The 26,517-nt window shown below is 49.3% G+C and overlaps 9 protein-coding genes across 17 annotated transcripts; 7 read left to right on the plus strand and 2 right to left on the minus strand.

Moving 5' to 3' along the window:
* Positions 1-2,397: 2,397 nt before the first annotated feature.
* On the minus strand, positions 2,398-4,396 carry FOXG_02347 (uncharacterized protein). Of its 4 annotated transcripts, XM_018379760.1 has the most exons (4): positions 4,105-4,220; positions 3,501-4,014; positions 2,896-3,433; positions 2,404-2,748 (listed from the first exon to the last, which is right to left on the minus strand). In XM_018379760.1, exons 2-4 carry the CDS (start codon positions 3,854-3,856, stop codon positions 2,596-2,598), a joined length of 1,047 nt encoding a protein of 348 aa, XP_018235874.1. In that variant the 5' UTR covers positions 3,857-4,014; positions 4,105-4,220; the 3' UTR covers positions 2,404-2,595. The 4 variants fall into 4 exon arrangements, with proteins under 4 accessions (XP_018235873.1, XP_018235875.1, XP_018235874.1 ...); XM_018379759.1 differs by having other exon boundaries at positions 2,398-2,748; positions 3,501-4,332; XM_018379762.1 differs by having other exon boundaries at positions 2,404-3,433.
* A 296-nt stretch (positions 4,397-4,692) lies between these two features.
* On the plus strand, positions 4,693-7,089 carry FOXG_02348 (Delta(14)-sterol reductase). The gene is made up of 3 exons (XM_018379763.1): positions 4,693-4,964; positions 5,022-5,326; positions 5,380-7,089. The coding sequence occupies exons 1-3, from the start codon at positions 4,903-4,905 to the stop codon at positions 6,468-6,470; spliced, it is 1,458 nt and encodes a 485-aa protein (XP_018235877.1). The 5' UTR covers positions 4,693-4,902; the 3' UTR covers positions 6,471-7,089.
* A 934-nt stretch (positions 7,090-8,023) lies between these two features.
* FOXG_02349 (beta-glucosidase) lies at positions 8,024-11,842 on the plus strand. Of its 3 annotated transcripts, none has more exons than XM_018379764.1 (5): positions 8,024-8,168; positions 8,245-8,378; positions 8,791-8,948; positions 9,006-9,394; positions 9,447-11,842. In XM_018379764.1, the coding sequence occupies exons 2-5, from the start codon at positions 8,274-8,276 to the stop codon at positions 11,474-11,476; spliced, it is 2,682 nt and encodes an 893-aa protein (XP_018235878.1). In that variant the 5' UTR covers positions 8,024-8,168; positions 8,245-8,273; the 3' UTR covers positions 11,477-11,842. The 3 variants fall into 3 exon arrangements, with proteins under 3 accessions (XP_018235878.1, XP_018235879.1, XP_018235880.1); XM_018379765.1 differs by having other exon boundaries at positions 8,092-8,168; positions 8,259-8,378; positions 9,447-11,669; XM_018379766.1 differs by lacking the exons at positions 8,024-8,168; positions 8,245-8,378 and having other exon boundaries at positions 8,750-8,948; positions 9,447-11,669.
* Positions 11,843-14,502: 2,660 nt separating this feature from the next.
* Positions 14,503-15,693, plus strand: FOXG_18304 (uncharacterized protein). 4 transcript variants are annotated; one of them, XM_018398371.1, is made up of 4 exons: positions 14,579-14,609; positions 14,667-14,740; positions 14,803-15,191; positions 15,241-15,684. In XM_018398371.1, exons 2-3 carry the CDS (start codon positions 14,726-14,728, stop codon positions 15,091-15,093), a joined length of 306 nt encoding a protein of 101 aa, XP_018235884.1. In that variant the 5' UTR covers positions 14,579-14,609; positions 14,667-14,725; the 3' UTR covers positions 15,094-15,191; positions 15,241-15,684. The 4 variants fall into 4 exon arrangements, with proteins under 4 accessions (XP_018235881.1, XP_018235882.1, XP_018235884.1 ...); XM_018398370.1 differs by having other exon boundaries at positions 14,579-14,740; positions 15,241-15,693; XM_018398368.1 differs by having other exon boundaries at positions 14,503-14,740; positions 14,800-15,693.
* A 1,559-nt stretch (positions 15,694-17,252) lies between these two features.
* On the plus strand, positions 17,253-18,793 carry FOXG_02350 (uncharacterized protein; the record flags this gene model as incomplete). The annotated part of the gene is made up of 5 exons (XM_018379767.1): positions 17,253-17,388; positions 17,440-17,505; positions 17,555-17,659; positions 17,712-18,179; positions 18,228-18,793. 5 exons carry the CDS (start codon positions 17,253-17,255, stop codon positions 18,791-18,793), a joined length of 1,341 nt encoding a protein of 446 aa, XP_018235885.1.
* A 2,470-nt stretch (positions 18,794-21,263) lies between these two features.
* FOXG_18305 (uncharacterized protein) lies at positions 21,264-21,467 on the plus strand (the record flags this gene model as incomplete). The annotated part of the gene is made up of 1 exon (XM_018398372.1): positions 21,264-21,467. One exon carries the CDS (start codon positions 21,264-21,266, stop codon positions 21,465-21,467), a length of 204 nt encoding a protein of 67 aa, XP_018235886.1.
* A 535-nt stretch (positions 21,468-22,002) lies between these two features.
* On the plus strand, positions 22,003-22,717 carry FOXG_02352 (uncharacterized protein). The gene has a single exon (XM_018379768.1). The coding sequence runs from the start codon at positions 22,208-22,210 to the stop codon at positions 22,484-22,486; it is 279 nt and encodes a 92-aa protein (XP_018235887.1). The 5' UTR covers positions 22,003-22,207; the 3' UTR covers positions 22,487-22,717.
* Positions 22,003-24,419, minus strand: FOXG_02353 (uncharacterized protein). The gene is made up of 2 exons (XM_018379769.1): positions 24,062-24,419; positions 22,003-23,997 (listed from the first exon to the last, which is right to left on the minus strand). Exons 1-2 carry the CDS (start codon positions 24,330-24,332, stop codon positions 22,775-22,777), a joined length of 1,494 nt encoding a protein of 497 aa, XP_018235888.1. The 5' UTR covers positions 24,333-24,419; the 3' UTR covers positions 22,003-22,774.
* Positions 24,420-24,938: 519 nt separating this feature from the next.
* On the plus strand, positions 24,939-26,499 carry FOXG_02354 (alcohol dehydrogenase). The gene is made up of 2 exons (XM_018379770.1): positions 24,939-25,366; positions 25,420-26,499. The coding sequence occupies exons 1-2, from the start codon at positions 25,237-25,239 to the stop codon at positions 26,226-26,228; spliced, it is 939 nt and encodes a 312-aa protein (XP_018235889.1). The 5' UTR covers positions 24,939-25,236; the 3' UTR covers positions 26,229-26,499.
* The last annotated feature ends 18 nt before the right edge of the window (positions 26,500-26,517 follow it).

Raw genomic sequence — 26,517 nt, forward strand, 5'->3', positions numbered from 1 at the left:
GTTTCCCGTCGAGATTTGCTCAAGCAAACAAACGAACGAACCGGCCACTTCGAAACCCGTTTCCGCTCCCGTCAGCTGTCTCCTCCTCCTCCTCCTCCTTCTCGTTTCTTCTTCGCCTTGAAAATCTCATCGTTTGAGATAGAAAAAAACGTTTCTTCTTTCGAACTGTAGGGAACAAAGGCTGCTTTTCCTCGTCAGGACGTAACTGCATACCAGCTATCCAGATTCGTGTGGTTTCACGGCATTTGTCATGCAGCCGCGTGGAAACCCGCGTGGGAGGCGTCAAGGATGGGCTGTGTAGTAAAGGGTGTCAGAAAGATGTGAGACAGAAAACGGTCGTGGGGGCAGGGTGTGCTGCTAGACATAGCCCAGAGATGGCGTGTGTGTGTTTGTGTGTGTGTGTGGCTCAAGCCATGTGATGAGATGCAACTTCATACTTGCTTGAGTTTGATCTTCGGGAACTATAGCGAACAGACCAGATGCATATATCGATTTTGGGAAATACGACGATCAGAAGGGACAACGGGCGCAGAGGATCATCAACTGGTAATGTCGGCTTCGGGAAGACTCGACGGAGACGAGATTGGAGGAGCCCACGGCTAACGGGTTCCAGATTCTTGTTTGCAGAAGATCGAGTTCCCTTTTCAAGAGATGAACACCACGGCAATGACGAACTCTCTTACCATACGATATAACATACTCCCGACCGAAGCCCATCGTATCCAAGACCAAGTTCGAAGATCCCCTTAGTTCGCCTCATCGGCTATCTCGAGGTCGCCGTGCTGCACGAACCAGATACATACATACATATATACATACCTTACATGACGCACTCGAGGACCTCTACGTCTCCACACACATCATGATAGACATGCATTGGCTAGAACGTTACGGGAAGTCTATTGCACATTGACGCCGGTTCGACTGAAAGGAGTAAGGCTGCGTTTTTGCTACTTCTGGCTTCTTCTTCTCTTGTTCTTCTTCTCTCGGGGAAACAATGCGAAGGAGGGACCTTATGCAAGGAGCATTCTCGGCAATGCTGTCACTCACGTTTCTTTTTGCGGAGGTGGAATCCTTTCCATAGACAGACAATTCGTCAATCGCATGAACCCTGTTTCTCGGACTTTCTGGAAGGTACATATAATCACTTGATCAAGAGCGCGTGTATTATTGCGCTATGCATCGCACATAATACCTGTTGTGCATCCCATCCAATATCTTTGTACACATTTACCGCAAGGCTTCGGTTCCAGGGGCCGAGACAACGACCGTTGTGAGAAAAGTGCCAGAGCCGTTGGGAGGAAACAAGGCTTGCAGGGGTCATCCTCTCTCGGACTGTGGCTAGCTGGACTTGGATTGTCTCGCAGTCTCAGCCCGTTTTTATCTTGCGTGCATATCAGGATCGAACCGACACCCGGGGGCCGGGTAGATGGACAATTGAGATTTGAGATTTTCCTTTTTTATCTCCGAGAACAGGTCATATTTGATGTGTATTATGCATGAAGCGTCATGCCATGACCATTGAAACGAACGGCGCTTCCGGTTCGTCTCCCCGTTTGGTGGGCTTTTGAAGATCTCCTCGGGTTGATCTGAGATCCGATCAATGTTTCATTGCATTAGCCAGCCTCGTTTCCAGCGGGGCCATTGTTGCAGCTGCAGCTGTAGGTATCTTGCTCCTTCAAACCACGTTGTATTGGTGTTGACGATGGCTTCATTTTGTCTCTCCTCTGCAGTTGCTACAAACGTTCTCTCAACACGTGGACCCCTGAGCTAACCAACCCGCGAACCAATTTGTTCCCCCCTCAAATCTCTTTCATGTATCTCGTCAACGACAATTGGGCGACTGCATGTTTGTCCAAACCCGCACGTTGACCTAAAATGGCATCAGCTACATGAATGTGGCTTTGATCTGCCTCCTATTTCCGCGTGGCGTTTTTTCGTAACTTTGGCTCTGAAAACGTCAAAAGAATAGAGTGTCCTTGGTTAGAACGTCTAGGCATGGGCCGGACCGCTCACACCGTCTCTAACAAAGTCTTTAGCTTGAACCTGTGCCCTTAGGTTACGTTGAGGTGCTTTAGCGGGATATGATAGGTGCTTTACAGCATGTGGCTGCTTAGTTCGCAGTTCGAGAAGCAAACGTGCGAACACCATCAGCCTACTGCAAGACTTTGCATTGACAGTCCATGCTTTCAAGGAGCACGGAGTACATGACCCCAATTGGGAGCATGTCTTTCCCAAGGCACCGACACTGTGGGTGGCTTGAGGCACTGATAAGACTCGGCCGAGTATTTGGTGTAATGGTGCAGGGTAGCTAGACAGCCACGACAAGACACGCACAACGAAGACCGATGGCGCTCACCAAGCCACATCACATACATGCATCACATAAGAGAGACATAGCCATGGACGAATTTGATCAACTTTGACATGTTTTTGAAGTACCGACCAATCTCAAGCCCAGTACAACGCGTGACCAATATCGTGCCCCTAAAACTCCGATCATGATTTTAAATATGAGAGCCCAATCCAGGCCCCGAGACAACAACACCCAGTGGAAAAGAAACACCACGCATCTATGATCCTCCTACTCTAGCCTCAATCTTCCCACTCCTCATCTAGTTGGTCAATCAGCCGATTCTCGGCATCTCTATCCTGCTCTCTCCGACTCGGACTCGAGTGTACTTGTTGGTAGCCACGTCGAACGGTGATTCGTCTCAGACAGGCCGTGAAGCAGCAAAAACAAAGTTCCTATAAAACCAAAAGAGAAAACCTCACCTGTCAGCCCCCAGTTTCTTTTCTATAAAACCAAAAAAATAACGGAGGAGCAAAAAGAGAAAGGAAAATAACTCAGGGAGAGTATCGCTCGGGCTTGGAGCCGGGGAGGGGACGACGCACGCAGATGAAGCTCCAGATTCCCGCCCATAAGCTGTAGTTGGGGAGTTGTCGCCAGCCGCGCGCATGGGTCACCGTTCGGTTGTAGAAGATGCCGCCGAGGAAGTACACGAGCACCGCGATCACGACGATGAGTCCGAAGATGCTGCCTGGGCCGACGCTACCGGGCTTATGTGGCTCTGCGTGGGCGCATGCGTGCGAGGATCGGACCTCAAAGAAATAGGCGCATTCGTCTGGGTCTGTGCCGACAAAGGAGACGCTGGCAGAGGTCGTGGTTGGGTCTCGATCGCAGTGGAACGAAATGGTCGTCGACTTGCGTCTTCGCTTGTCCTTTGGCTTCGGTTCCTCCTCAGCGGGCTCCTCGGGTTCCGGAACGGGCGTGTAAGCCGTCAAGTCGTTCTCATCCTCGAGGTACGAGTCGCGCTGGGCGGATCGTTCGTAGATAGGTTCCGTCTTGTTGACGTCGGCGCCGCAAGGAGAGCCCCCTGTGTATTGAAGAACCAACTTGCGACCACGGCTCTGCAAGTCCATTGATTCGAAACTGCGTCTGTATTAGCTGGCGCATTCCTTTCGGCGCAATGCACCAAGTTGTGCATGTTCAAACCCACCCTATTGAGAAGACCTCGCCTCCCACCATGTAATAAGCGCTCACGTTCTGCCACAAAGGCGGCTCGACACCAACGACGTTTGTGACTGGCTCCACGACCGGACCGCAGATGTTTAATGTGAAGTTCTTTCCGTAGTCGTAGCCCTTTGAGAAGTAGTCCTTTGTCACGGCGTACTTCTTTGTGTTCTCATCGGGCACGACGGCCATGTCTGGTCGTAGATCGAAGAAGCCGCCCATGCCGGTATGTGAAGTTGCTGTACATTGTGGGACTTGGATCGTGGTTGTCGGTTGCTCTGCGACTTGAGCGCTCGCCGAACCGAGTAACGATAAAGCGAATGGTAATGCTTGGAAGCGCATGATGATGGACTCGATGGTTATCGATGGTTATCGATTCGAAACCGTATGAGGATATTGGTCGTTGGAGTATTGAAGCCGAGACGAATGGATTAGAATGGAATGGTCGTCGGGACAGATCTACTGCCTGGTTGGTCGGAGCTATATGATTGCGATAAAGCCTATCATCAAAAACAATGGTCACCAAAAAAGGGGCTGATAATGAAGGGACAGGTGAGTAAGCGGAACAACTTCACAGAGAAGACACAAACATATAGTTTCAGGCCCGAGTCGCGAGGGTTTTGGCGATATGGAGATGGAGATGATGTATGTATTCTCCCTGATTACGCGTTGTGGTCCCTGGGGCCTGGCACCTGTTGCAATCCCCAAAACCTCAAACTGTCTTTTCCACAAATAGTAAAACCCGCCCTGGCGTTCCACACCTTGCTCTACGCCCCTTGACCGGAGAATTAAGACACATGGGGCTTGGATTTGTGGCGACATGTGTGGCTGATGATTGGCCCCTTTGCGAGAGGATATTCTCCAACGGGACAAGTATTTGTCCGGCAGCATCATAGACTTTTGTGCCTTGGAGCTTGAAGATATACCGATTTCTTTGGACTCACAAGCCAGTCTGAACTTTGGCCAAATCGTGTAGATGACGAGTTGCGTATACCGCTCTCAAGTAAGAGATATAAGAACTCTATTTTAATACTACAGTCAGATATTTATTGCCGAACAAATCTATTGCCGACTTCCGTCGTGTTAGTGAAACTACGGAGTATCCAAGCTCTAATTCGCCAATTGCCCTGAGACAACTGCCATTCCCGAATACGCGAATACGACAGGGGGAGCAGCGGGGCCCGAAAAAGAATACACTACGCGTTGATTAGATTAAGCTAATTCTGTGTAATTTCGTCACGACTCCCGTAGACTCGCCTTGACTTTTTGCAAAGAGTTGATCTTTGTTTCATGAGAACAAGAGGCCTCGTTGCTTGAGTAGAATTCCTTTGGCATCTGAACTTAGAAAGAATTGAAGCCCCTGATCTGAGTTCGTCGAAACCTCAAACATGGCTGTCAAAGATAAACAGCCGGCTTCAGAGGAGCAACACGGCTATGAGTTCTTTGGCCCGTAAGTTTCAAGTCATCTCCTTACCTCACTCTTCAGATCATAGCTAACAATTCTCAGTCCCGGCGCCTTTGTCATCTCGTTCTTCCTCCCCATCCTCGTATACGTCTTCAACTTCGTCTGCAACGACATCTCGGGATGCCCCGCGCCATCTCTGCTTCACCCCAAGACCCTATCGCTCGATGCCTTGAAACACGAAGTCGGATGGCCCAGCAATGGCGTCGCTGGCCTGGTCAGCTGGAAGGGAACCGCCGCTGTGATCGGATACAATGTCCTCTCCCTGATCCTCTACCGGGTTCTTCCCGCGGTTGAAGTTGAGGGCACCGAGTTGCGCTCTGGAGGAAAACTCAAGTACCGATTTAACAGTTCGTCAAACCTGGGAATGATGAGAGGAAGACGTTTCTAACACGTTTCGCAGCTTTGTACTCTAGCACCTTCACCCTGGCTGTCCTTGCCGCTGGAACCGCTGCTCAGGGTGCCGAGTTTCCGGTCTGGACCTTCATGTCGGAGAACTTCATTCAGATCCTTTCCGCCAACATCATCTACTCCTACCTCGTGTCCACCTTCGTCTACGTTCGAAGCTTTAGCGTTAAGCCCGGAAATAAGGAGAACCGCGAGCTTGCTGCTGGAGGCCACTCCGGAAACATGTTGTATGATTGGTTCATCGGTCGTGAACTGAACCCCCGTATTTCGATCCCTCTCATCGGTGAGGTTGACATCAAGGAGTTCCTTGAGCTTCGACCTGGAATGATGGGCTGGATTATCATGAACTGTTCTTGGTGCGCTCAGCAGTATCGCAACTATGGTTTCGTGACGGATAGCTCTATCCTCATCACCGCTGTTCAGGCTCTGTATGTCTTCGACTCTTGGTGGAACGAGCCCGCGATCTTGACGACCATGGACATCACCACCGACGGCTTCGGTATGATGTTGGCTTTTGGCGATATTGTTTGGGTGCCATATGTCTACTCGCTGCAGACCCGATATCTCTCCGTTCACCCTGTCTCTCTCGGCCCTCTCGGACTAGCCGGTATGCTGGGTCTCATCGGCCTTGGCTTCTACATCTTCCGCTCAGCCAACAACGAGAAGAACCGCTTCCGAACCAACCCCGACGATCCCAGAATCTCTCACCTCAAGTACATCCAGACCCAGAAGGGCAGCAAGCTTCTCACAACAGGCTGGTGGGGAATCGCTCGTCACATCAACTACCTGGGCGATTGGATCCAGTCGTGGCCCTACTGTCTTCCCACCGGTATCGCCGGGTATCAGATTCTCAGCGCCGGAACTCATGCCGAGGGCGCGTGGGTTATGCGAGACGGTCGAGAGGTTATCCGGGGCGAAGCTAAGGGATGGGGCATGCTCATCACCTACTTCTACATCCTGTACTTTGCTATCCTCCTCATTCACCGTGAGAGACGTGACGACGACAAGTGCCATCGCAAGTACGGCAAGGACTGGGAGGAGTACCGCAAGATTGTTCGATACCGAATCATCCCTGGTATCTACTGATTTATGAATGGGATTTTTAGTTGAGTTCAGATAATTAGACCGAGTACCACGACGCTTAGAGACGTTGGCGGTATGGTGGCCCGGAGAGGGAAAAAAGTGTATTCTATGGAGTCGATGATGGCATTGATTCATGTAATGGGCTAAGGGGTGTCATGATGATCCTTGAAAGGATGAAATCGCATAGATGGAGCTGACAGACTTGCCTAGAAGGGCAGTAAGCTACCACAGAAAGCTACTTAATAATGATTTGACCGTTTAAACAACCTGCATCTGCATACCACCCAAGCTTTTACTGCTGTGCCTTTGACTTACAACGTAGCATAACACGCACATCTTCCTGATCCCAGACATCCAAGGAACAGCGCCAATTCACGAGCCCAGCAGGGCACCCATTACCTCCTAGGCAGCTACAGAATAATAAAACTCTTGCTAATCTGACCATTTCGCCAAGAATACAAAGATGATCACGACTTGGAATCAATGGAGACGGGCTCTAGGCCCGACATTCCGCGGTGGTTCTTCGGACGCAGACGATCGCTGGGGTCGGGGTTAGTTTCTCTGGGATGCGGGGAAGAAAGAAAAAGGTTCCAAGGGGCGGGGGAGCAAGGGCATCGTGGGGAATTAATGATGATGATGACGGGGAAATATGTGGAAGGAAAATCTGGTGTTGTTTCGGCAATTGATCAAGGGAAGAGCAAGAATTCACCGAAAAAAGATACTCCGTAATTTCGAGCAAGGACTCATGCGTGAGGGCAATTAGGGCGGATTAGACTTTTTTATTTTGGGTTTTCTGACTTATATTAATTACAGGATCTGGAGAGGGCATGACCTTGGTAAAATTTAGCTATGTCGATCACGGTTCTGACCTGACGAGGTGTACTCTGTAGTGCAACGTTGGTCCAGTTCGTGTTGGGAATTTATCAGATGAGATCAACACTCTCATGATCTAAGAGGCCACAGACTTGCAGCACCATCTGCGCAGTTCAGTTCAGTCCAGCTCTTGTTTATGGGTAAACAAAGGGACAATGCAATGCAATTGGGGTCTGGTCCGAGGAGTAGACCATGTGACGTCAAGATACTCCAGTCCAAATACTACATCCTCTTCTCTCCCATTCACATAACACGCATGTAAGTCGATGGTCAGACGAGTCTTGACTGATTCCTTTGGGTCTAAAGCTGCCTCCAACATCGGCCCTTTTTACCCCACGACCCAAGAAAAAGAGCCTGTTCACGACAATTGTCCAATACCAGCCGTGATTGACCCTCCCCAGCAAGCTACGGCATGCAGTCCCCAGGTCAAGGCATACGCGGTGGGGTACATTGACACAGCATTTGATGACGATGAACCTTTCTTTGCAGTGCATTTTTAATCTCTGCTAAGCTTCGGGAGAGGCGGCGTCCGTCCGTGAGGGAAGGGATGTGCAGTGTGCGGTGCGGTGCTTGTTAGTGGAGTAGCATTTAGACAGGGTTTAGATATCCCATGTACTGAACTTAGACTACAGCACTGCAGCTGTCGTGCGTGTTCTTCGCTGTAGCTGCACGTGGTGACAATGTTTAATTTTGTGAATATATAAATGTTAAAATACCACCTCTTTTCTGAGGCTTCTCTCCCTTCCTCACACTCGTCGATAAAGTTCTTCGTTGTGGCTTGCTCCCTTCAACTTCGGTCCCCTTAATTCCAATATATTGGACTAGCCTGTCAGTCTACTCCCTCAATGTTAAATCGACGACATTGATCCCTCTCCCCAGTAACAAAGGCTCACCAAACTTATAGATATTATATTATAGGAAGACACGGTCATAATGAAGCTGAACTGGGTCGCCGCAGCCCTCTCTATAGGTGCTGCTGGCACTGATGGTGCAGTTGCTCTTGCTTCTGAAGTTCCAGGCACTTTGGCTGGTGTAAAGGTCGGTTTTTTTACCATTTCCTCACCTAATCTCAGCCTTGTTGCCATATCGCCCTTATTCGCTCGGACGCTACGCACCAAATCGCGATCATTTCCTCCCTTGCAGCCTTGTTTTCTTTTTTCGATCTTCCCTCCGCAATCGCCAGCACCCTTAGCCTACACAAAAACCCCCGAGACAGTCTCATTGAGTTTGTCGACATCAAGTTGCTTCTCAAGTGTGCATTTGCGTGGCTGTCTACTTCTGCCTCTAGACCACCAAATCTGGGCGCAATTGATCGCTCAAACCTTGTTCGAATAAGCCTTTTATTCGAGACGTCCAATTTTTACAGAGAATGTACCTTTCAATAATACCGACGTTATGCGCGGCGGTGGCTGCTGTGATGGTTGTTGATCAGAATACTGACGCTCAAAAGGTTGTCACGAGAGATACACTCGCACACTCACCTCCTCACTATCCTTCACCATGGATGGATCCTAATGCCATTGGCTGGGAGGAAGCTTACGCCAAAGCAAAGAACTTTGTGTCCCAGCTCACTCTCCTCGAAAAGGTCAACTTGACCACTGGTGTTGGGTAAGTAGCTCCTTGCGAACAGTGCATCTCGGTCTCCTTGACTAACGACTCTCTCAGGTGGCAAGGCGAACGCTGTGTAGGAAACGTGGGATCAATTCCTCGTCTTGGTATGCGAGGTCTTTGTCTTCAGGATGGTCCTCTTGGAATTCGTCTGTCCGATTACAACAGTGCTTTTCCCGCTGGCACCACAGCTGGTGCTTCTTGGAGCAAGTCTCTCTGGTATGAGAGGGGTCTTCTGATGGGAACTGAGTTCAAGGGGAAGGGTATCGATATCGCTCTTGGCCCTGCTACTGGTCCTCTTGGCCGCACTGCTGCTGGTGGACGAAACTGGGAGGGCTTTACCGTTGATCCTTATATGGCTGGCCATGCCATGGCCGAGGCCGTCAAGGGCATCCAAGACGCAGGTGTCATTGCTTGTGCTAAGCATTACATCGCAAACGAGCAAGGTAAGCCAATTGGACGGTTTGGGAAATCGACAGAGAACTGACCCCCTTGTAGAGCACTTCCGACAGAGTGGCGAGGTCCAGTCCCGCAAGTACAACATCTCCGAGTCTCTCTCCTCCAACCTGGACGACAAGACTTTGCACGAGCTCTACGCCTGGCCCTTTGCTGATGCCGTCCGCGCTGGCGTCGGTTCAGTCATGTGCTCTTACAATCAGATCAACAACTCGTACGGTTGCCAGAACTCCAAGCTCCTCAACGGTATCCTCAAGGACGAGATGGGTTTCCAGGGCTTCGTCATGAGCGATTGGGCGGCCCAGCACACCGGTGCTGCTTCTGCCGTCGCTGGTCTTGATATGAGCATGCCTGGTGACACCGCGTTCGACAGTGGATATAGCTTCTGGGGTGGAAACCTGACTCTTGCTGTCATCAACGGAACTGTTCCCGCCTGGCGAGTTGATGACATGGCTCTGCGAATCATGTCGGCCTTCTTCAAGGTTGGAAAGACGGTAGAGGACCTCCCCGACATCAACTTCTCCTCCTGGACCCGCGACACCTTCGGCTTCGTCCAAACATTTGCTCAAGAGAACCGCGAACAAGTCAACTTTGGAGTTAACGTCCAGCACGACCACAAGAACCACATCCGTGAGTCTGCCGCCAAGGGAAGCGTCATCCTCAAGAACACCGGCTCCCTTCCCCTCAACAATCCCAAGTTCCTCGCTGTCATTGGTGAGGACGCCGGTCCCAACCCTGCTGGACCCAATGGTTGCGGCGACCGTGGTTGCGACAATGGTACCCTGGCTATGGCTTGGGGCTCGGGAACTTCTCAATTCCCTTACTTGATCACACCCGACCAAGGTCTCCAGAACCGAGCTGCCCAAGACGGAACTCGATATGAGAGCATCTTGACCAACAACGAATGGGCCCAGACACAGGCTCTTGTCAGCCAACCCAACGTGACCGCTATCGTTTTTGCCAACGCCGACTCTGGTGAGGGTTACATTGAAGTCGACGGAAACTTCGGTGATCGCAAGAACCTCACCCTCTGGCAACAGGGAGACGAGCTCATCAAGAACGTCTCGTCCATCTGCCCCAACACCATTGTCGTTCTGCATACCGTCGGCCCTGTCCTGCTCGCCGACTACGAGAAGAACCCCAACATCACCGCCATCGTCTGGGCTGGTCTTCCCGGCCAAGAGTCTGGCAATGCCATCGCTGATCTCCTCTACGGCAAGGTAAGCCCTGGCCGATCTCCCTTCACTTGGGGCCGCACCCGTGAGAGCTACGGTACCGAGGTTCTTTATGAGGCGAACAACGGCCGTGGCGCTCCTCAGGATGACTTCTCGGAGGGTGTCTTCATTGACTACCGTCACTTTGATCGACGATCTCCCAGCACCGATGGCAAGAGCGCTCCCAACAACACCGCTGCTCCTCTCTACGAGTTCGGTCATGGTCTGTCTTGGACTACCTTTGAGTATTCAGACCTCAACATCCAGAAGAACGTTAACTCCACCTACTCTCCTCCTGCTGGTCAGACCATTCCTGCCCCAACCTTTGGCAACTTCAGCAAGAACCTCAACGACTACGTGTTCCCTAAGGGTGTCCGATACATCTACAAGTTCATCTACCCCTTCCTGAACACTTCCTCATCCGCCAGCGAGGCATCTAACGACGGCGGCCAGTTTGGTAAGACTGCCGAAGAGTTCCTACCTCCAAACGCCCTCAACGGCTCAGCCCAGCCTCGTCTTCCCTCTTCTGGTGCCCCAGGCGGTAACCCTCAATTGTGGGATATCCTGTACACCGTCACAGCCACAATCACCAACACAGGCAACGCCACCTCCGACGAGATTCCCCAGCTGTATGTCAGCCTCGGTGGCGAGAACGAACCCGTTCGTGTCCTCCGCGGTTTCGACCGTATCGAGAACATTGCTCCCGGCCAGAGCGCCATCTTCAACGCTCAATTGACCCGTCGCGATCTGAGCAACTGGGATGTGGATGCCCAGAACTGGGTTATCACCGACCATCCAAAGACGGTGTGGGTTGGAAGTAGTTCTCGCAAGCTGCCTCTCAGCGCCAAGTTGGAATAAAGGAGGACAAGCAGACAGGGGTCATTTTTGGGAGGACATAGTAGCCGCGCGCCAGTTACGTCAATGGCCGGTGAAGTTATTTTCGCTTAGCTTGATGAATAGAATCACGCACATTTTGAACTCAGTCTGCTTTTCGTGATGCCTTGGTTCGTTGGGCTGCCTACAACCTCGGGCTCAGTACTTGATTGGCCTCGCAAACACTCTATGCGTGAAAATTACGTACCCATCCAAATTCCATCGAGGATTAATTACATTTTATAACGAGGAATGAATGAATTAATTGTTGTATACGTATTGAACATAGAAAAGCCATTACGAACCCCCATTTCACTCATGACGGTCAACAATATACCCAACTCTGCGACACGTTAGACTACTCCTCGCGATGGCTTCATATCTTTAGTAGCATAACATGCCCACCATTATTATCAGTTTAGAAGAGAACGAAAGCATTGAAAATATTTTGAAAGCCAAAGATGTAAGGTAGAAACAAAGAACATTGTTTATATAGCAAGTATTCATATTGCAGCGAAGAATGGCCATATCTAAGGCAATGCACTGATCTGGCTGAAGGTTTAATGGAAGACACGGCGTGTCTCGGCAGGGTGTACTTTCTTATTCCTGACGTTAGAAATATCCTCTTCGTTTGAACTTTTAACAGTCCGGAGCCTTCTTCCCTCGCTACTACGAAAGGAACAGTGTCGTGGGGAAATACAGAGGATTCTTGAGTCACATATCAGCCACTTCATGGGTCTGTCTGTTGAAATGTATTCTCCCCGGCTAGCCGTGACTAAGATGAATGATGTATTCTGGCTAAATGCCAGATGTGATCCTGAATATCAAGACTCTCCAGCATGGGATGATGGGGTGTATTGAGATTCTCAGATTATGGATGGGCACTTTACTTGGAGGGCTCTTTCTTCGAGGCGCGAGGGCCAACACGACGATCCGATGAAGACTAAGAGGCTTCTTCAGCACCTTCAAGTATGCGATCCAAAGTACATCCGTGGTTTCATTATACTGGGCTGGGTATCGGAAGAAGGGATCGTGGTTTCTTCGTAGCTTGTGGTCTGAAACGCCTATCTGAAAACTTAATGTTAGCTTGAACTCGAAAAAGATTTTTGAGAAGGTTTTGGGTAAGCAGAAGTGAAGCAGGTGGCTTTAAAATGGAGGATTGGAAGAATATGGCAGATTTGAAGATGCGCATGAGGCTGGAAGCAGCGATTGAGACTCGGCATCACGAAAATGATTCCCAAAAGGGTACCAAGCGTGAGTTCAGCCGTGGTAGCTCTTTTGGTTGTGTGAGCTAGTAATGTGAATGTAGAATAGCTCCAACCAAAATCATAGGAGCAGCGATGTGTTGTGTAAGGCAAGTGGAGTATCAGATCGAGTATTCCGTATAGATTATGGACACTCAAAATTGACCGGAGTGCGAACTGGGGCATCGGGGCAGATTTAGACATCAATAGCGCAAGGGTCGTTCCTAAGATGAATAACGAGTTGAAAGCTAGATCTGATCGTTGGGAACTGGGATGGATGTCAGACCATCAGACCTATAGCCTGCCTCAGAACATCACACAAGCGGCCAAATATGCACCGATTAACTTCAAATACGTTAACTCCGCATCTGTTTTCACGTGTGAAAATGGGGTCTGAGCGAGAACTTCTGTATTTATTTTCGGCAAATCTCTCCTGAATACCCCAAGGGCCGCATGATCTATCCAGCACATGCCCAAGAGATAGCTTGATTCCAAGCAAGTGTAGCGTCGGCAAATACCTTAGATGCCTCAAATGATAGCTTAAGTCAATGGTTACTAGAGAATCATAGGTCAGAGGATGACTCGCAACTTTAACCGAGAAGGGGCATGGGAACGAACCTTGCATTTTGACTTGGGAGGCACAGGCCTGACAGTCATGAAAAGAACATTGTTTTTCCGAAGTTGATAGCCAACCGATATCTGGCCTGGGCCATCCAACTTTCTGTTGCATTCCTTGCATCGCGACTGAGTGTCCTTGAAATGAGGCAGCCCCATGAACATCATCTTTTCAGCAACTCGCATCTGAGTTGAATACTTCTCCTGTGGTATATAGAATGATGCGTACATCGGGGGCGCTGGATTTTGCTTTACACTTGATTAGTATTGATAAGACAGTCATGACAGTGACCTGTGTTTCATGCTCTGAGACACATTTAGAGATGCATGTCTGGACAAGGGTGATGACGGACCTGGAGTGTTTCGATTTATGGCGTGTACGATGATTGCGGAAACAATTTTGGAAGTCTATGTCTCGATCAAGGGCTCGTATGAGTTCTTCGGGGAGACATCAGTGTTCTGGAAAGGGGACGTGCGATGTGATCTGGGAGTTGAGGGGGGTTGAGTTCATATCGACGAGCCATGGGCAACCTGCTGATGGAAAAGTCAGATGAGAAACTTGTACGCATACACAAGTAACCATTGGTATTCAGACCTAACAACATGATTCTATTTTCCGATAGTTGTGAACTTGCAGTCCTCGTCGTCGGAAGACATCACCCTTAGGTCTTGGAGGTGGATCGCATTAGCAGTATTTTGATTTTTCATTACCGGACATAATACCACACTCTCTTCCTGCCTTCTGATGCTTGGATTGGGCCATTCTTCGATAATTCGAACTGCTCCAATGAAGTCATAATCAATGTCCCGTGGCAAAACGTGTCTTTGTGCAACAAAACAACTGCCGAAAGGAAGAGAAACAAAACAACCGTTGATCATACAGTCTCTGATAACGAGGAAGTTCCTACCGAAGGAATCGCCTCAACGTCTTTGTGCCACGTTACTGCTTCTCTCCATCCATTTCATCTGATCTAACCAGCAATCAAATCAACTGCCGATTAATCAGGAATGACGTTTTTCGTGGATTCGGTCCGATGAAGACACCCTGAAATGGTACCAGAGTATGTGGCCTGATTTGCCTATTGTCAAGGCGATATTGTCACACAATCGGCTATGCAGAAGGTTGCTTGGCTGGTAGTTCCTGGGATTTGATGAATACGCTTGGGTGAGCATTCCATAACCCCTGGCAGCTCAAAGTGGGATCTCAAACTGGCAGATCTTGCGAAGATAAGAAGGAAGGACAATGTGCAAGGGTCAAGGTCATATTTAAATGCTTCGACACCCGCTCTCAAGATATGTCGCTGAGATGGACGCAGCTGAGAGACAGATGACGGCGGGCCCGATTGTTGTCAATCATCGATGAGTCAATGTCGGGATGGTGTCGGTTCAGGTAAGAAGCCTCGTTATTATGTCCTATGCTGCGTTTGTGTATGACTGACGGGTTGAAAGCAGTGCTTGCGAGTGAGGGCATCGACGATCGTTTGGTGGTTCAAGAAATCGGATTGCCTGCGATTGATGAGTACTTGTCCTTTCATAGACGATCAGGCATCAAGCTTGTACCTCTGTTGGATCTGGGCGAACTATGGCTACCCACTTGGTCTGATGGCCTTGGTTCAACTCAAGCTGCCTCCCATGTTGGAGTGTCGTCTTACTCGCGCTGATCACACCACGACCGCTGGCTTGGACGTGCCTCAGGATTCGACGCCATCGCTACGTTTTCTTCACCAGAATCAACTCGAATGATGGCTGAGAGAGTGCGTGAACCTGCTGTATTCCGACTGATGCTGTCGTGGCTCCTGCCGAGTCCACCAGTACAGGGATCTATGTTGGTCTGCCCTCAGGTGAGTTTGTACTATCAGTCATGATGCGTGTGAGCTAATCAAATGTAAGGATAAACGAGACGACACAAGTCTGATATGACTAAGTATAGAATGTTCGTCATTCGATGATCTAGGCGGAATTGTTATCTGCTTTGATATTTGTCTACAAAGTGCGAACATCTCCAAGACGCGGTCGCACTGAGTAGCGCAGGTTCATGCGCGGTAGTGCAACAGCTTTGTGCAGCACTGGGGACGGTCAGATGATATCGGCAGTTGTTTTGTTAGATCCGGTACGTGTTGTCAGTTGCGAGATCAAAAATCACAAAAGGCCGTTGCGTTGTAGGGGGGAGGCGGCAAGATGCATGAGCGACAAAGACAAAGTGGAACTGAAGTTCAGCAGGAGCCAGGGAACAAGACAGGAGCTTGTTGGGGGAAGCGGATAGTGCATTTCGACTGCCTGGGAGGCCTCTGAAAACGATTGGTTCCTCTTGCATTAGCAAATATCAAAGCATGTTATTCTTCATCTTCTCTCCCAACAACTGCCCGTGACCACTTTCATTGGCTAAATTTGCACAACAACAACAATAACGCCCTGTTTCAAGTGAGCCTGTCTCTGGATCGCTAAGGGTGCGTCGCAAGCATGTCAAGGGATGCATTAACAAACACTACAGCATCGACCGATTCTCCCCTCTGCGATGTCTACAGGCGCTCTGTGTCAACAATCAATCATCCGAGCTTCATCATCTATCATTCTTGCTCTCTCTATCCATTACGCCTCTTAGCCATGAGAACAGGTTGAAGTCTTGAGAGCCTCAAGCAGCCAATATGAATATCAGTTGCCTCGTTAATTCTCCGATATTGTGACATGCTCGTAATCTGTAGCACAAGAGCAACTGGCCCATTTTTATTGCTACGTGCCAACAATAGATACTGACAGAAATAGATCTCCATTAAGTCGAATCGCCGGGGGGGCGTTTTGCTTATCATCAGGAGGCCCTTTGACAAACACTGCACTTGTCCTGGGTCCAGAAGGCGCCTTGGCCAGTTACATGGTTGCCTTGCCGGCATTGATTTGAGCGCCGCAAACAACCTTCAGCCTTGTCACGAACGCCCACTTATATCTCTCAGGATCAAGGAACGACTCATACGATCTACCTCTCAGCGAGTACAGAACGTGAGATAGCAAAGTCATGCAACTCAAGTGATCAAGCTACGACATTATTCGCTACACGAGCACAACCACAGTCACAGCATGCAGAACGATGAGGCTCAAGGCTTGAAATTTGAACCACCATACTTTCTGTTTGGTGGTTGCCTCATATCCTTCAGTGTTGTTTGGGATTGAGAAAGGGTTAACTACCAAGAAGGAGGGTGGTGCCAATATCAGTACTTGAGTGCAGTCAGACAAGTAGCGAAATTTGGGAAGGCCGATGCTGTGAGCTGACTCCTAAATCTCTCAAGATTGTAATCGCTGAGAACCTAACTGGTGATGATTGCTGAGCCAGCTTCCATCAATCCAACATGGGAGCCTTGGTTAACGGGTCTCGACTATACTCTTCCATGATGTCGACTCGTGGCTAATTCCTTTTTGACAAATTTGAGATACCAGCAAGCCATTCACTGCGCCTCATCATCTATCACGGCTAGCAGAGGGAGCCAAGGTGTATAGGCAGGCAACGTTTGTGTCCTTGGCTCCCGGAGTATTACAATATCAAGCATGCTATTGAAGTCCAGCCTGCGTGTAACTCCTGTGAAAAGAGCTACACGAAAGGAATTGGATTAATCCTCTAGCGACTCTGCCTGATCTCGGCTAATTTATGCCTGACCTCAGTCAGTATCGAGGATTTGGGAGGGCGCTGAGCCCAAAGGTATATAGGGTGGATAATGTCCCCCGAAATATAGCTGCCAAAACGCAATTTGGAGAACTCGACTGAGTAGGTTCCCATATTTTGAACTTCTTTTGGATTACCGACATATCTCGGTATACTTTTACCTTGGCAAGTATATATCTTGTCACACATCTAGTCTTCCCACTTACATCCGGAACTACCAATCCTATATACCAGTGTCGAATCTTTCATTATGGGCAGCGGCAAAGGCAACAGCAGCCGGAGCAGTAGGAGTAGCAAAAGAGCTCCCGCTGAATGTAGTGTGTCCAAATGCGATCGCGCAGTGGCGTGTTACAGCAATGGTAAAGACGCAGATTATTGCAAACCCCGTGAGCGTGTCCTTAAGGTCTTATCTAAGTCAATTACTTACCGTACATCAGATTGCTGCGAATTCGGACCCAGGTGCAATACTCGCACGCGTTCAAAAGATAAGTTCTGCGACAAACGTGAGTAGCCTGTCGTTTCCTCTTAGCAAAATGGCTGACTCCTTTTAAGACTCTGAGTGTGCTTGGTTTAAATGCAATACGAAACTCTTGGATGTCGAAGGAGGTGGCTTTAAATACTCTAATATTGGTCACGGCTATTGGCTCTGCCGCGACCGTAAGTCACTTATCCCAGGCCGAGTCCCAAACCCAAATGCTGACATTCCCAGACTCCTGTAAGGCGAAAGACAAAGACAAGCAATGCTATGAAGAGCGCGACAAGAACTCGCAGTACTGCACAAAACACTCCAAAGAGTTTCAGTGCAAGTTCACGAAATGCGATTCCGACCGGGATGACTCTGAACGTTACTGCAAGAAACACCATTGTGAGGTGGCCGACTGCCACCATCGAACATACATCTTACCTCATGATGAAATGTTGGCTCGGGATGGGCGGAGGTGCATTCGACATCAATGTTGTATTGCCCCCGGAGGTTGCAAGGGCTACTCTCTTTTGAATGACAAGGGAGAGCCTACGAAGCTCTGTTCAAACCATGGCAAATGCCAATTCTTACACGGCTGCGACGCTATTGTCCAAGGAGACTCGAGATTCTGTACTGAACATGAGTGCGACCAACCGGACTGCCTACAGCCTCGGGATGTCCATCAAAACGCAACTATGAGATGGTGTCATATTCGTAAGTATCTACTTCCTCCCACTTTACAAAGCTAACAGTCCAATGTAGATTTATGTTCCGCGCCTGGCTGCCCCGACTTCGCTAACGGACATGGTCACGCCCACCCCCAGAAATGCTTCCGACATACTTGTCAACGACGAGACTGTTCAGAAATCGTCAAAGACAGCAATCCCAACTCGAATTTCTGCCAAACTCATGCCTGCGCCGACCCTGCATGTCCCAATGAGTCAACAATCCCTGGTGGGTATTGCTTGACCCACGTATGCACCACACCAGGCTGTCGTGCGCCCCGAGAACGCGGTTCTCCATTCTTCGCCTACCTTTGCAGACTCCATGGGGATGAGAGACTAGCGGAACAACAAGAGATACACTATATTCACACCGCTACTCCTTCTCGAGCAACATCTCGCTCGGGTAGCAGGGCCAGTAGCTATGACTCCCGGCGAAGGCCGAGGACGTATGCTGACCAGGAATACTATCATTCAGCATATCGGGATCCGGCCCAGGCTGCAGAAGCTCATCGTCGATATGGAGGCATGAACAGAGAGTACATGGCGACCCCAAGAATGAATATGGATTGGGCGGGCTATGGATCATACCGTCACCAAGACTAAGTTCCCCGCAAGGCATCTTTAGAGTCTCACGCATGATGAGGGATTGGGGGAGAAGATTCTGGTATCTGAAATATGGCAAGGAGTTGGGGTGGATACGTCACGGGTCTTGAACAGCACATAGCATCGTGATTACATGATGTACTGTTTCTTCGAGGTCGGGCTATAGCTGTCCAAGCAGAAACAGATAGATACTGCTAGAGCTAATGGGGTTCGAGGCCGGACCATCTGGTTCAGAAGCCTCGATGTGGGGCGGGCGGCAGGGAAGCCGTGTTGTACAGCATATACTCGAGAAGACCCCGGTAGATGTCAGATATTCTTAGATTTAAGCTTAGTTATTTATGTCTCGATAAGCTATTGATCCCTGCTGAAAAGTGATGAAGCCTGTCGAGTGTAACACGGGAGAGCTTGGGATGACTCCTGAATAAGAAGGTGAATGACCCACAAGAAGGGAAGAAGGGGGAGACTTGAATATGATCTCGCTTCTAGCCCAGATATTTCCGGATCATCTCTCTTGGAACTGATTGTCTTTCCTTCATAGCTGCCCTGATTCTCCGTTTTGGCATCGGGCGGGCATGACGTTCTCGTGCTCAGCTCGATAAGCTGAGTCAGCGATTTTCATTGCTGAGGTCTGGGTATCACCTCAACCTCCCTGTCACCCGACCCTCGATTTCTCATCTAGTGACTCGACAGTATCTCAAGAATCGTTCTTATCGCTGTGCTCCCTGGTACGCCAGGTGATATCCGTCTCCTCTGTATTCACCTTGGGCATCTTATTGGCGTTCGCACGCGTGGGCTTGGCTTGCTTGTAGAAGACCGTATCAGGCATCTTGAACACGCGTGGTTGGATCTTGGGACCGCATATGGGTCTGTTGACTATCTTTCCGTTGCTATCGTAGATCAGATTGGAGTAGCCGGGGTATTTGGTTCGAATGCTCGAGAGACGGAATATCTGGGCTTGGAATCCGTGGTTGATGGCCATTTTGTCCGTGGTGTTGTGAAAGTGCGATGATCTATTGATGGGTTATGAAGATACGGTGATCATGAAAGAAAGGGTGTGATTTATGTGTGTGAGAGAGAGGGTACTTTATACTTGTTTGTGAGTTTCAACTCGTTTGTATGAAAGTTTGGTGATTTGACTTTATCGTGAATTATGATGTAGGGGCAAAGTATAGCAGTAGAATCCTCACAAAGTCTCGCAATAGAAGATGATATCACTGCACCGATAAACGTCTTCAAATGAGTAGAGAGTTTCATATTCAATATAATATGCAAGGATACAATTGGGCAGCTGCAGAAATGGGTTGCTTGCTTTGGTTTTTACCAGGCCACCTCGCAAACACTTCAAAGAAACTACAACCTTAACATAAGATATCCAATACCCGTACAATAAGTGCCAAAAGATTCTACCTACTTCTCAGTTTGCCCCTAAGTGTTTTCACTTACGTCATGCTTGCTCTTTGTATACATCGCAAAGAACGAAAAAGAGACAAACGCCTAAAGCTAACTTACTGTTTGGTTTACAACCTCTTCTCCTGCTACTAATTGTTTGACTTCTGGGAAACTTCTTGATTTTATATCATGATGCCTATGTTGTACTTGAAGTTAATTCAAAGAAACCAACTCTTGCAGAGGAGCAAGGCAGATACAGGAACGGAGTCAAGAAATTACAGTCTACCACGCTCTCTTCGGTAAAGCCTTTCTTTATAGTCCTCTTTTAAACATAATGTCGAATCAGGGACGACATCCACTCCCTCACGTCTCGCCTTTCCAACAAAACCACATATTAAGTTCCCTCGGCAGAGTATCGCCACCGAAACAACATGGTGAGGATTTGGGTTCATGAAAGTAGCATGTCCGCTTTTAGAGCTAGTCTCTCTATGACTCTATAAGAGTTCCTTGAGGCTCATTCCAGTTATGAAATGGCAAGGCATGGTCTATGGCCTTCTTGAGACACGACTTGGTTGCGGTACCTTGCCACCTCCCCTGAACAGCAGATCTTAAGTTTGGTGGCGGTGTCAAGTTATGCCTTGGGATGTGTTTAACAGATAAACAGTATTGAGATGATAAATGTTTTCCAATAAAATTATCTGGGCGTACCTGAGCTGCTTTTACTATCCGTCATTGTCCGTTTACCTGGCGGGGATTCTTTTGAACTGTTTATCGTCTACCTGATTATGTTCATTCCAGCTTTCTGGCAGCTTGGCTCTCCGCACAACGTCCCTTACCAAGATCATAGGAGATCAATAGCAATTGAACAACTCAAACTACTAGTAGAACCTAAGTCTATCTCTCAATAAAGCTTTTGTGCTCCTGTATAGGAAGAACCGTTGAAGGCAATCAGATGTCAACTGCATTTCTACATACCCTAGACCCTGGCCACTGAAAGCGGTAGCGGGGACAGTGGTTTCAGGGCATTTTCCTCTTTCAACCGCCGCCATCGTCAGGTATGACTTCAGACGAACATCTTACTATGTCAATGCAGAATAGAGTTCAATCAATCTCCGATCGAACCATCCCCCAAAAGCACGATCCCTCCAAGACCGACAAATTCACATGCAGCTCCCGAAAGCCTGGGGCTCCAAAGTGGAGCAATCCGGCTTGCCCCCGATCCGAGAAGTTGGAAGAACAAGCCCGTTTCAGCTCCGCCAAGAACGATCAAGCCAAGCAATATTAATCAATGCTATACATATAAAACAACCATAAGTCGCCGAAATACGGGGTATTATCGAGCTTTTCACAGGGCTAGTGTAGTGGTATGGCTGTTTTGCTTGCAGGTTTTACCAACGTCACATCCCGGTATCGTCCCAGATCTGAGACAGATCTGAAAACAGCCTGGAGTTCACCGACCGTGCCAAACATTTGATGAAGACCGGCCAAAGATATGGTCTCGAAGAAAAGGAAATGACCAAGCCAAGTGACAAGAGGGAAATAGAGTTTATAAATGTCTGTGACAATGCGAATGGCCTCATCGTCAGCTCACAAGTCAAAGCTGATCTTCACATACCGCGCGCTTAAGGAATATCTCAATTGGTCCCCCAGTTGCAGAGTCGCAGATGTTTCAACCAACGAGACGCATCCGCGACCGGGTCGTCTTGGCCCCGACCTCAGTGAATCGCAGGTCTGACACTCCAATTGGCCGAAGCTGTGATGGGTGGTATAACCCCTGCAAGGTCTCATGCGAGATGTTCTTCTCTTTTGTCAGAGCCATTCGCTCTTCTTCAAAGAACGAGCGTCTTGCTGAAAATCTCTCTTCATTCTTTTCTCTTCCTCGCTGGCGAGTGACTTAATAACTCTTAACAACTTTTTTTCTAATTCGAAGGATTTTGCTGCAACCCTGCTTTGCGACTCAACCTCCACCACTTAAACCCACTCAACACCACACATACTTGCATACCACCACTTACATCCCCCACAATGGGTAACAATCTCTCCTCAACCTTCGTCCCCGACACTTCGAAAGTCGTGCTCAGTCCTGAAGACCGACACGCGGACATGTTCCTCGGTATATTCTGGGCATCGTCACTCTACGCCTGCGCCATGATCTTCAGCACCTGCGCTCTGATCGACCGATGGAAGGGTCCCTACGATCGCGTTAGAACGTCACTTGGTTCGGTTATGGGAGCGTTGCTATTATCGACGGCTTGGCCTGTTGTCATGGCATACTTGATCTTTTCGCCGGCTGATGTCGAATGAGCGGAGGAACTATTGGGTCACGGCCTTGGGAATGAGTACTTGGAAAGGGTTTGGTTGGGTTGGATTGGGCGATTGGCGTCTTGAGAATTGTGGTGGAAATGGCATTACGGTCAGACCTGGAGTTTGAATGCATACCACGGCGATATACCATCTAATACAATTTTTTTTTCTATGTTTATCAGATTTGATTGACTCGACTTGCCGATGATCCCCTCTATCCGCGTGAACCGAATGAAGGGTCCCTCATGACTTCATTCAAGTCTCATTACAACTTCCCCCAGTTGTTCATTAACCCACCAGAGTATTTCGACGACTTCTGTCAGATCGCGCATCCTTTCTTCCAATGATGGTCTCAAGCGCCTGAGTCAAAGCCTTGGCATCATACCGCCCACCTCTTCCCTTCTCATCCTTGGGACCATACAGCCTCGTTGCATCTATACCCAACTGTGTAAACAGTTGTTTATCCACCTTCGGCGACGCTGGACCTTCTATGTAAATAACATGCGACACATATTGACTGTATTCCTCCTCCGTGGGTTTGGGCAGACCTCTTGAGTCAGCGAGAGCATTTGCGATAGCTCCAACAAAGTCCAATCCAGTGAAAGGCGCCGTTGAAGGACCCGTCTCGCGATCGGTTGTGCCGTTGAGAATGAGGATCTTGTTGCGCACTTGCGGACTGACGATGGCATCGCCGACACCACGAAGGACAAGGCTGGGGATTAATGAGGTAAAGAGGGAGCCAATGCTGTATACCACACTGTGAACAGATCGGAGGGCGTCGAGGACTCTTGGATTGGCGGGCATCTTGATCTCCTCGCCGTATGGGTTGATGTACCATACTCGCTCAATCCTTGCGGGTAGGTCTTCTTCTTGCTCTTTGGAGAATGCAATGGCCGGTCGGCGCAATGCAGGTAGTGTTCCTGGTAGGTTCGCGTCCTCTACATGGTGGTGATCTTGGTCCCATGGCTGGTCCTGTCGCGATACTGTTGGGCTGTGCACACCGGCTGATGCTCCAGGCACAGCGGCGGTTGGAGCACTGGGATGCGAGATGTCGTTCTGGCCTGTGATTATCGTGCCATCTTCAAGACCAGCAGCGATATGGCTAGCAAAGTTGGTGTTGAGGGCTGGAAGGACTGCTATTCTATCCGGCACTGAACATATTGAGCTCAACAGGTAGATGGCAGCTTCGAAACTACCGGTGAAGAGACGAGCGCCTGTGAGGAAGAGGTTTCCAATGCTGGCCCCGGAATAGTCAAAGCGGCTGCTAGGCTTCATGCGCTTCACAACCTCAAGATTGAAGCTGTTCAGATAAGATCTGATAAGCTCCCTTTTGGGCGACGAGATGTCATTCCAGAGAGGGTGAGTCGCTTCTAGAATCTCAAACCATTCTGATCTGGCCTCAGTGTAGACCTTTGGCAAGCGATGATTGAAGAAGTGCTTGATAGCTCTCGTCTCAGGACTTCCATCGTTCGGAATAAGACGAACAAGTCGGGACCTCACATCTCCGATACCTAGAACCCTGTCAGTCAACTAAACCCATAGCATATAGAAGAGCCACGTGGGATGGGAACATACCAGGTCCACCAAAGACACGAATGATCTCACTACTGCTGCCGCCATTATCAGAAATGGGTATCACGTAGCTCAGCGTGCACTGATTCGCTTCTCGAACGCTCTCGAAGACATCGACGAGGTTGTTAGCGGCGCTACCACCCGAGAAGACCACTATGCCCGTCGGTGGTGCCGCTGGTGTGAGGGGCCGGCGAGGGGTCGGTGGTGCTGAGGATCCACTGGAGCTTGGGAGCTGTAGACCAAGGCCGTTAAGGTTGATATGTGCCTTTGCCATTGATTGGTAGTCGGGGGAATTATGTGATTTCTGTTTCTGGCGCAGAATGAGAACGGATTCAGAATCTGGAGATGGTGTTGATGACAGATGACAGAATTTTCAGTCTCATGTGAATCTCTTTCGCAAACACTACGCTGGTCTATTTTCACGATGATGTTGTGTGCAGTATGCCTGTCTATGTTTCAAACTAACGTGAAGCAAGGGCATCACCACAAAGATTATAAAAGTGACTGCAGTATTTTGATCTTGAGTATGAGGCTGTTGCTGCCAAGATGCCATGTTCCAAGCTCATGCACATACTCAAGCAATGCATGAACCCACGAGTCATGGAACAACGTGGCACGCGCTCCAATGACTTTTTACACTCAAACGTCAACATCAACACCATCTCACCCACCAAAAGCGGTAACACCCCGAGCAACCGGCGGCTCTCAATGCTCGAACCGGGAACGAAAAGCTTTGACACTTCGGATCCGTGTGGGTACCATACAGCGGACGGTGGACCGCAAAAAAAAACATGATGGCTTCATTGTAAAGAAACAAGTGGAACTCGGAACTCTTAGTCCAAAGCCCGCCATTGGTTCCCATGGCCCGGCAGTTGAAGCTTTGCCACAACTGGAGAAGAGCTATCACGGTAAACGTCAAGAGTTACGTCAGTGATGTATGAATCGCAAGGCTGGAGGATGGGTTACAAATCTCATGCACAGACGTTGGTTCCTTACAAATCTGCATGTTTCGAGAATTACCTTAACGGTTTCTTTATAAAGATTTTTCTTCTTATCTGATCGATTTGCAAGTATATATAGACTAGATCGAAGCGTCATTGATAGTCGGCATTATCACCAAACTCATACAATTCGAACCTTTACACAGCATCTTCACAGCTTCAACTTCATACTTCACAATGGCTCAATCTATTCCCAAGACTGTCAAGCAATGGACCATCCCCTCCCGTGATGGAAAGGACTTCAGCGGTCTGAAGTTCAGCGAGGAGTCTGTTCCCGAGCTCGGTGACGGCCAAGTCCTCGTCAAGAGTAAGTCCCAACTTCACTTCGCACACTCACAACAATCTTCTAACACTTCACAGTCCAGGGTGCTTCCCTCAACTACCGCGATCTCATCCTCCCTCTCGGGAAGTACCCTTTCCCCGCCAAGGACGGCGTCGTCCCCGGCTCCGATGGCGCCGGCACTGTCCTCGCCGTCGGCAAGAACGTCACCCGCTTCCGTCCCGGCGACAAGGTCGTCACTCTCTTCAACCAGGGCCACATTGGCGGATCTCTCGACCAGCTCAGCATCCAGACCGGTCTCGGTGGTGTAACTGACGGAACCTTCCGCACCGTCGGTGCCTTCGATGAGCACGGCCTTGTCCCCATGCCCTCTAACCTCGACTTCCACGAGGCTGCTACTCTCACCTGCGCTGGTCTCACTGCCTGGAACGGTCTGTACGGTCTTGAGGGCAAGAAGCTCCTCCCCGGCCAGTGGGTTCTCACTCAGGGTACTGGTGGTGTTAGTATCTTTGCTGTTCAGTTCGCCAAGGCTGCTGGTGCAAAGGTCATCGCTACTACCAGCTCTGCTGAGAAGGCTAAGCTTCTTGAGAAGCTTGGTGCTGACCACATCATCAACTACCGCGAGACTCCTGAGTGGGGAGCCAAGGCCAAGGAACTCACCGGCGGTGCTGGTGTCGACCACATCATCGAGGTTGCTGGTCCTACATCCATGAAGCAGTCCCTCAACGCTATCAAGATCGACGGTGTCATCTCGATTATTGGCTTCGTTTGGTGGGCACTGATAAAGAGCGACCCTGGTTTCGTCGACTGGGCTTTCCAACCTCTGCACCACCCGAGGTCTCCTTGTTGGAAGCCGTGCCCAGATGGAGGATATGTGCCGTGCTGTTGAGGCCAACCCTGATAAGCTTCGACCTGTCGTTGACCCCAAGATCTTCTCTCTGGAGCAGCTCCGTGAGGCTTATGAGTACCAGTGGTCTGGCAAGCACCAGGGCAAGGTCTGCGTCAAGATTGACTAAGCAATGAGTTATGATAATATATTGCCGGGCGACATGTGTCTTTGGCTTTAACGTATAATACATAGAATTAATAGATACCACATTTTCAGCATGACCAAGTTTCGTCCATCTCAGCAAGACCTTTTAACTAAGCATCGACAAGCCATGACTTGTCTCAACTGA

This window comes from Fusarium oxysporum, chromosome 5 (genome assembly GCF_000149955.1).
Source record: "Fusarium oxysporum f. sp. lycopersici 4287 chromosome 5, whole genome shotgun sequence".
NCBI lineage: Eukaryota > Fungi > Ascomycota > Sordariomycetes > Hypocreales > Nectriaceae > Fusarium > Fusarium oxysporum.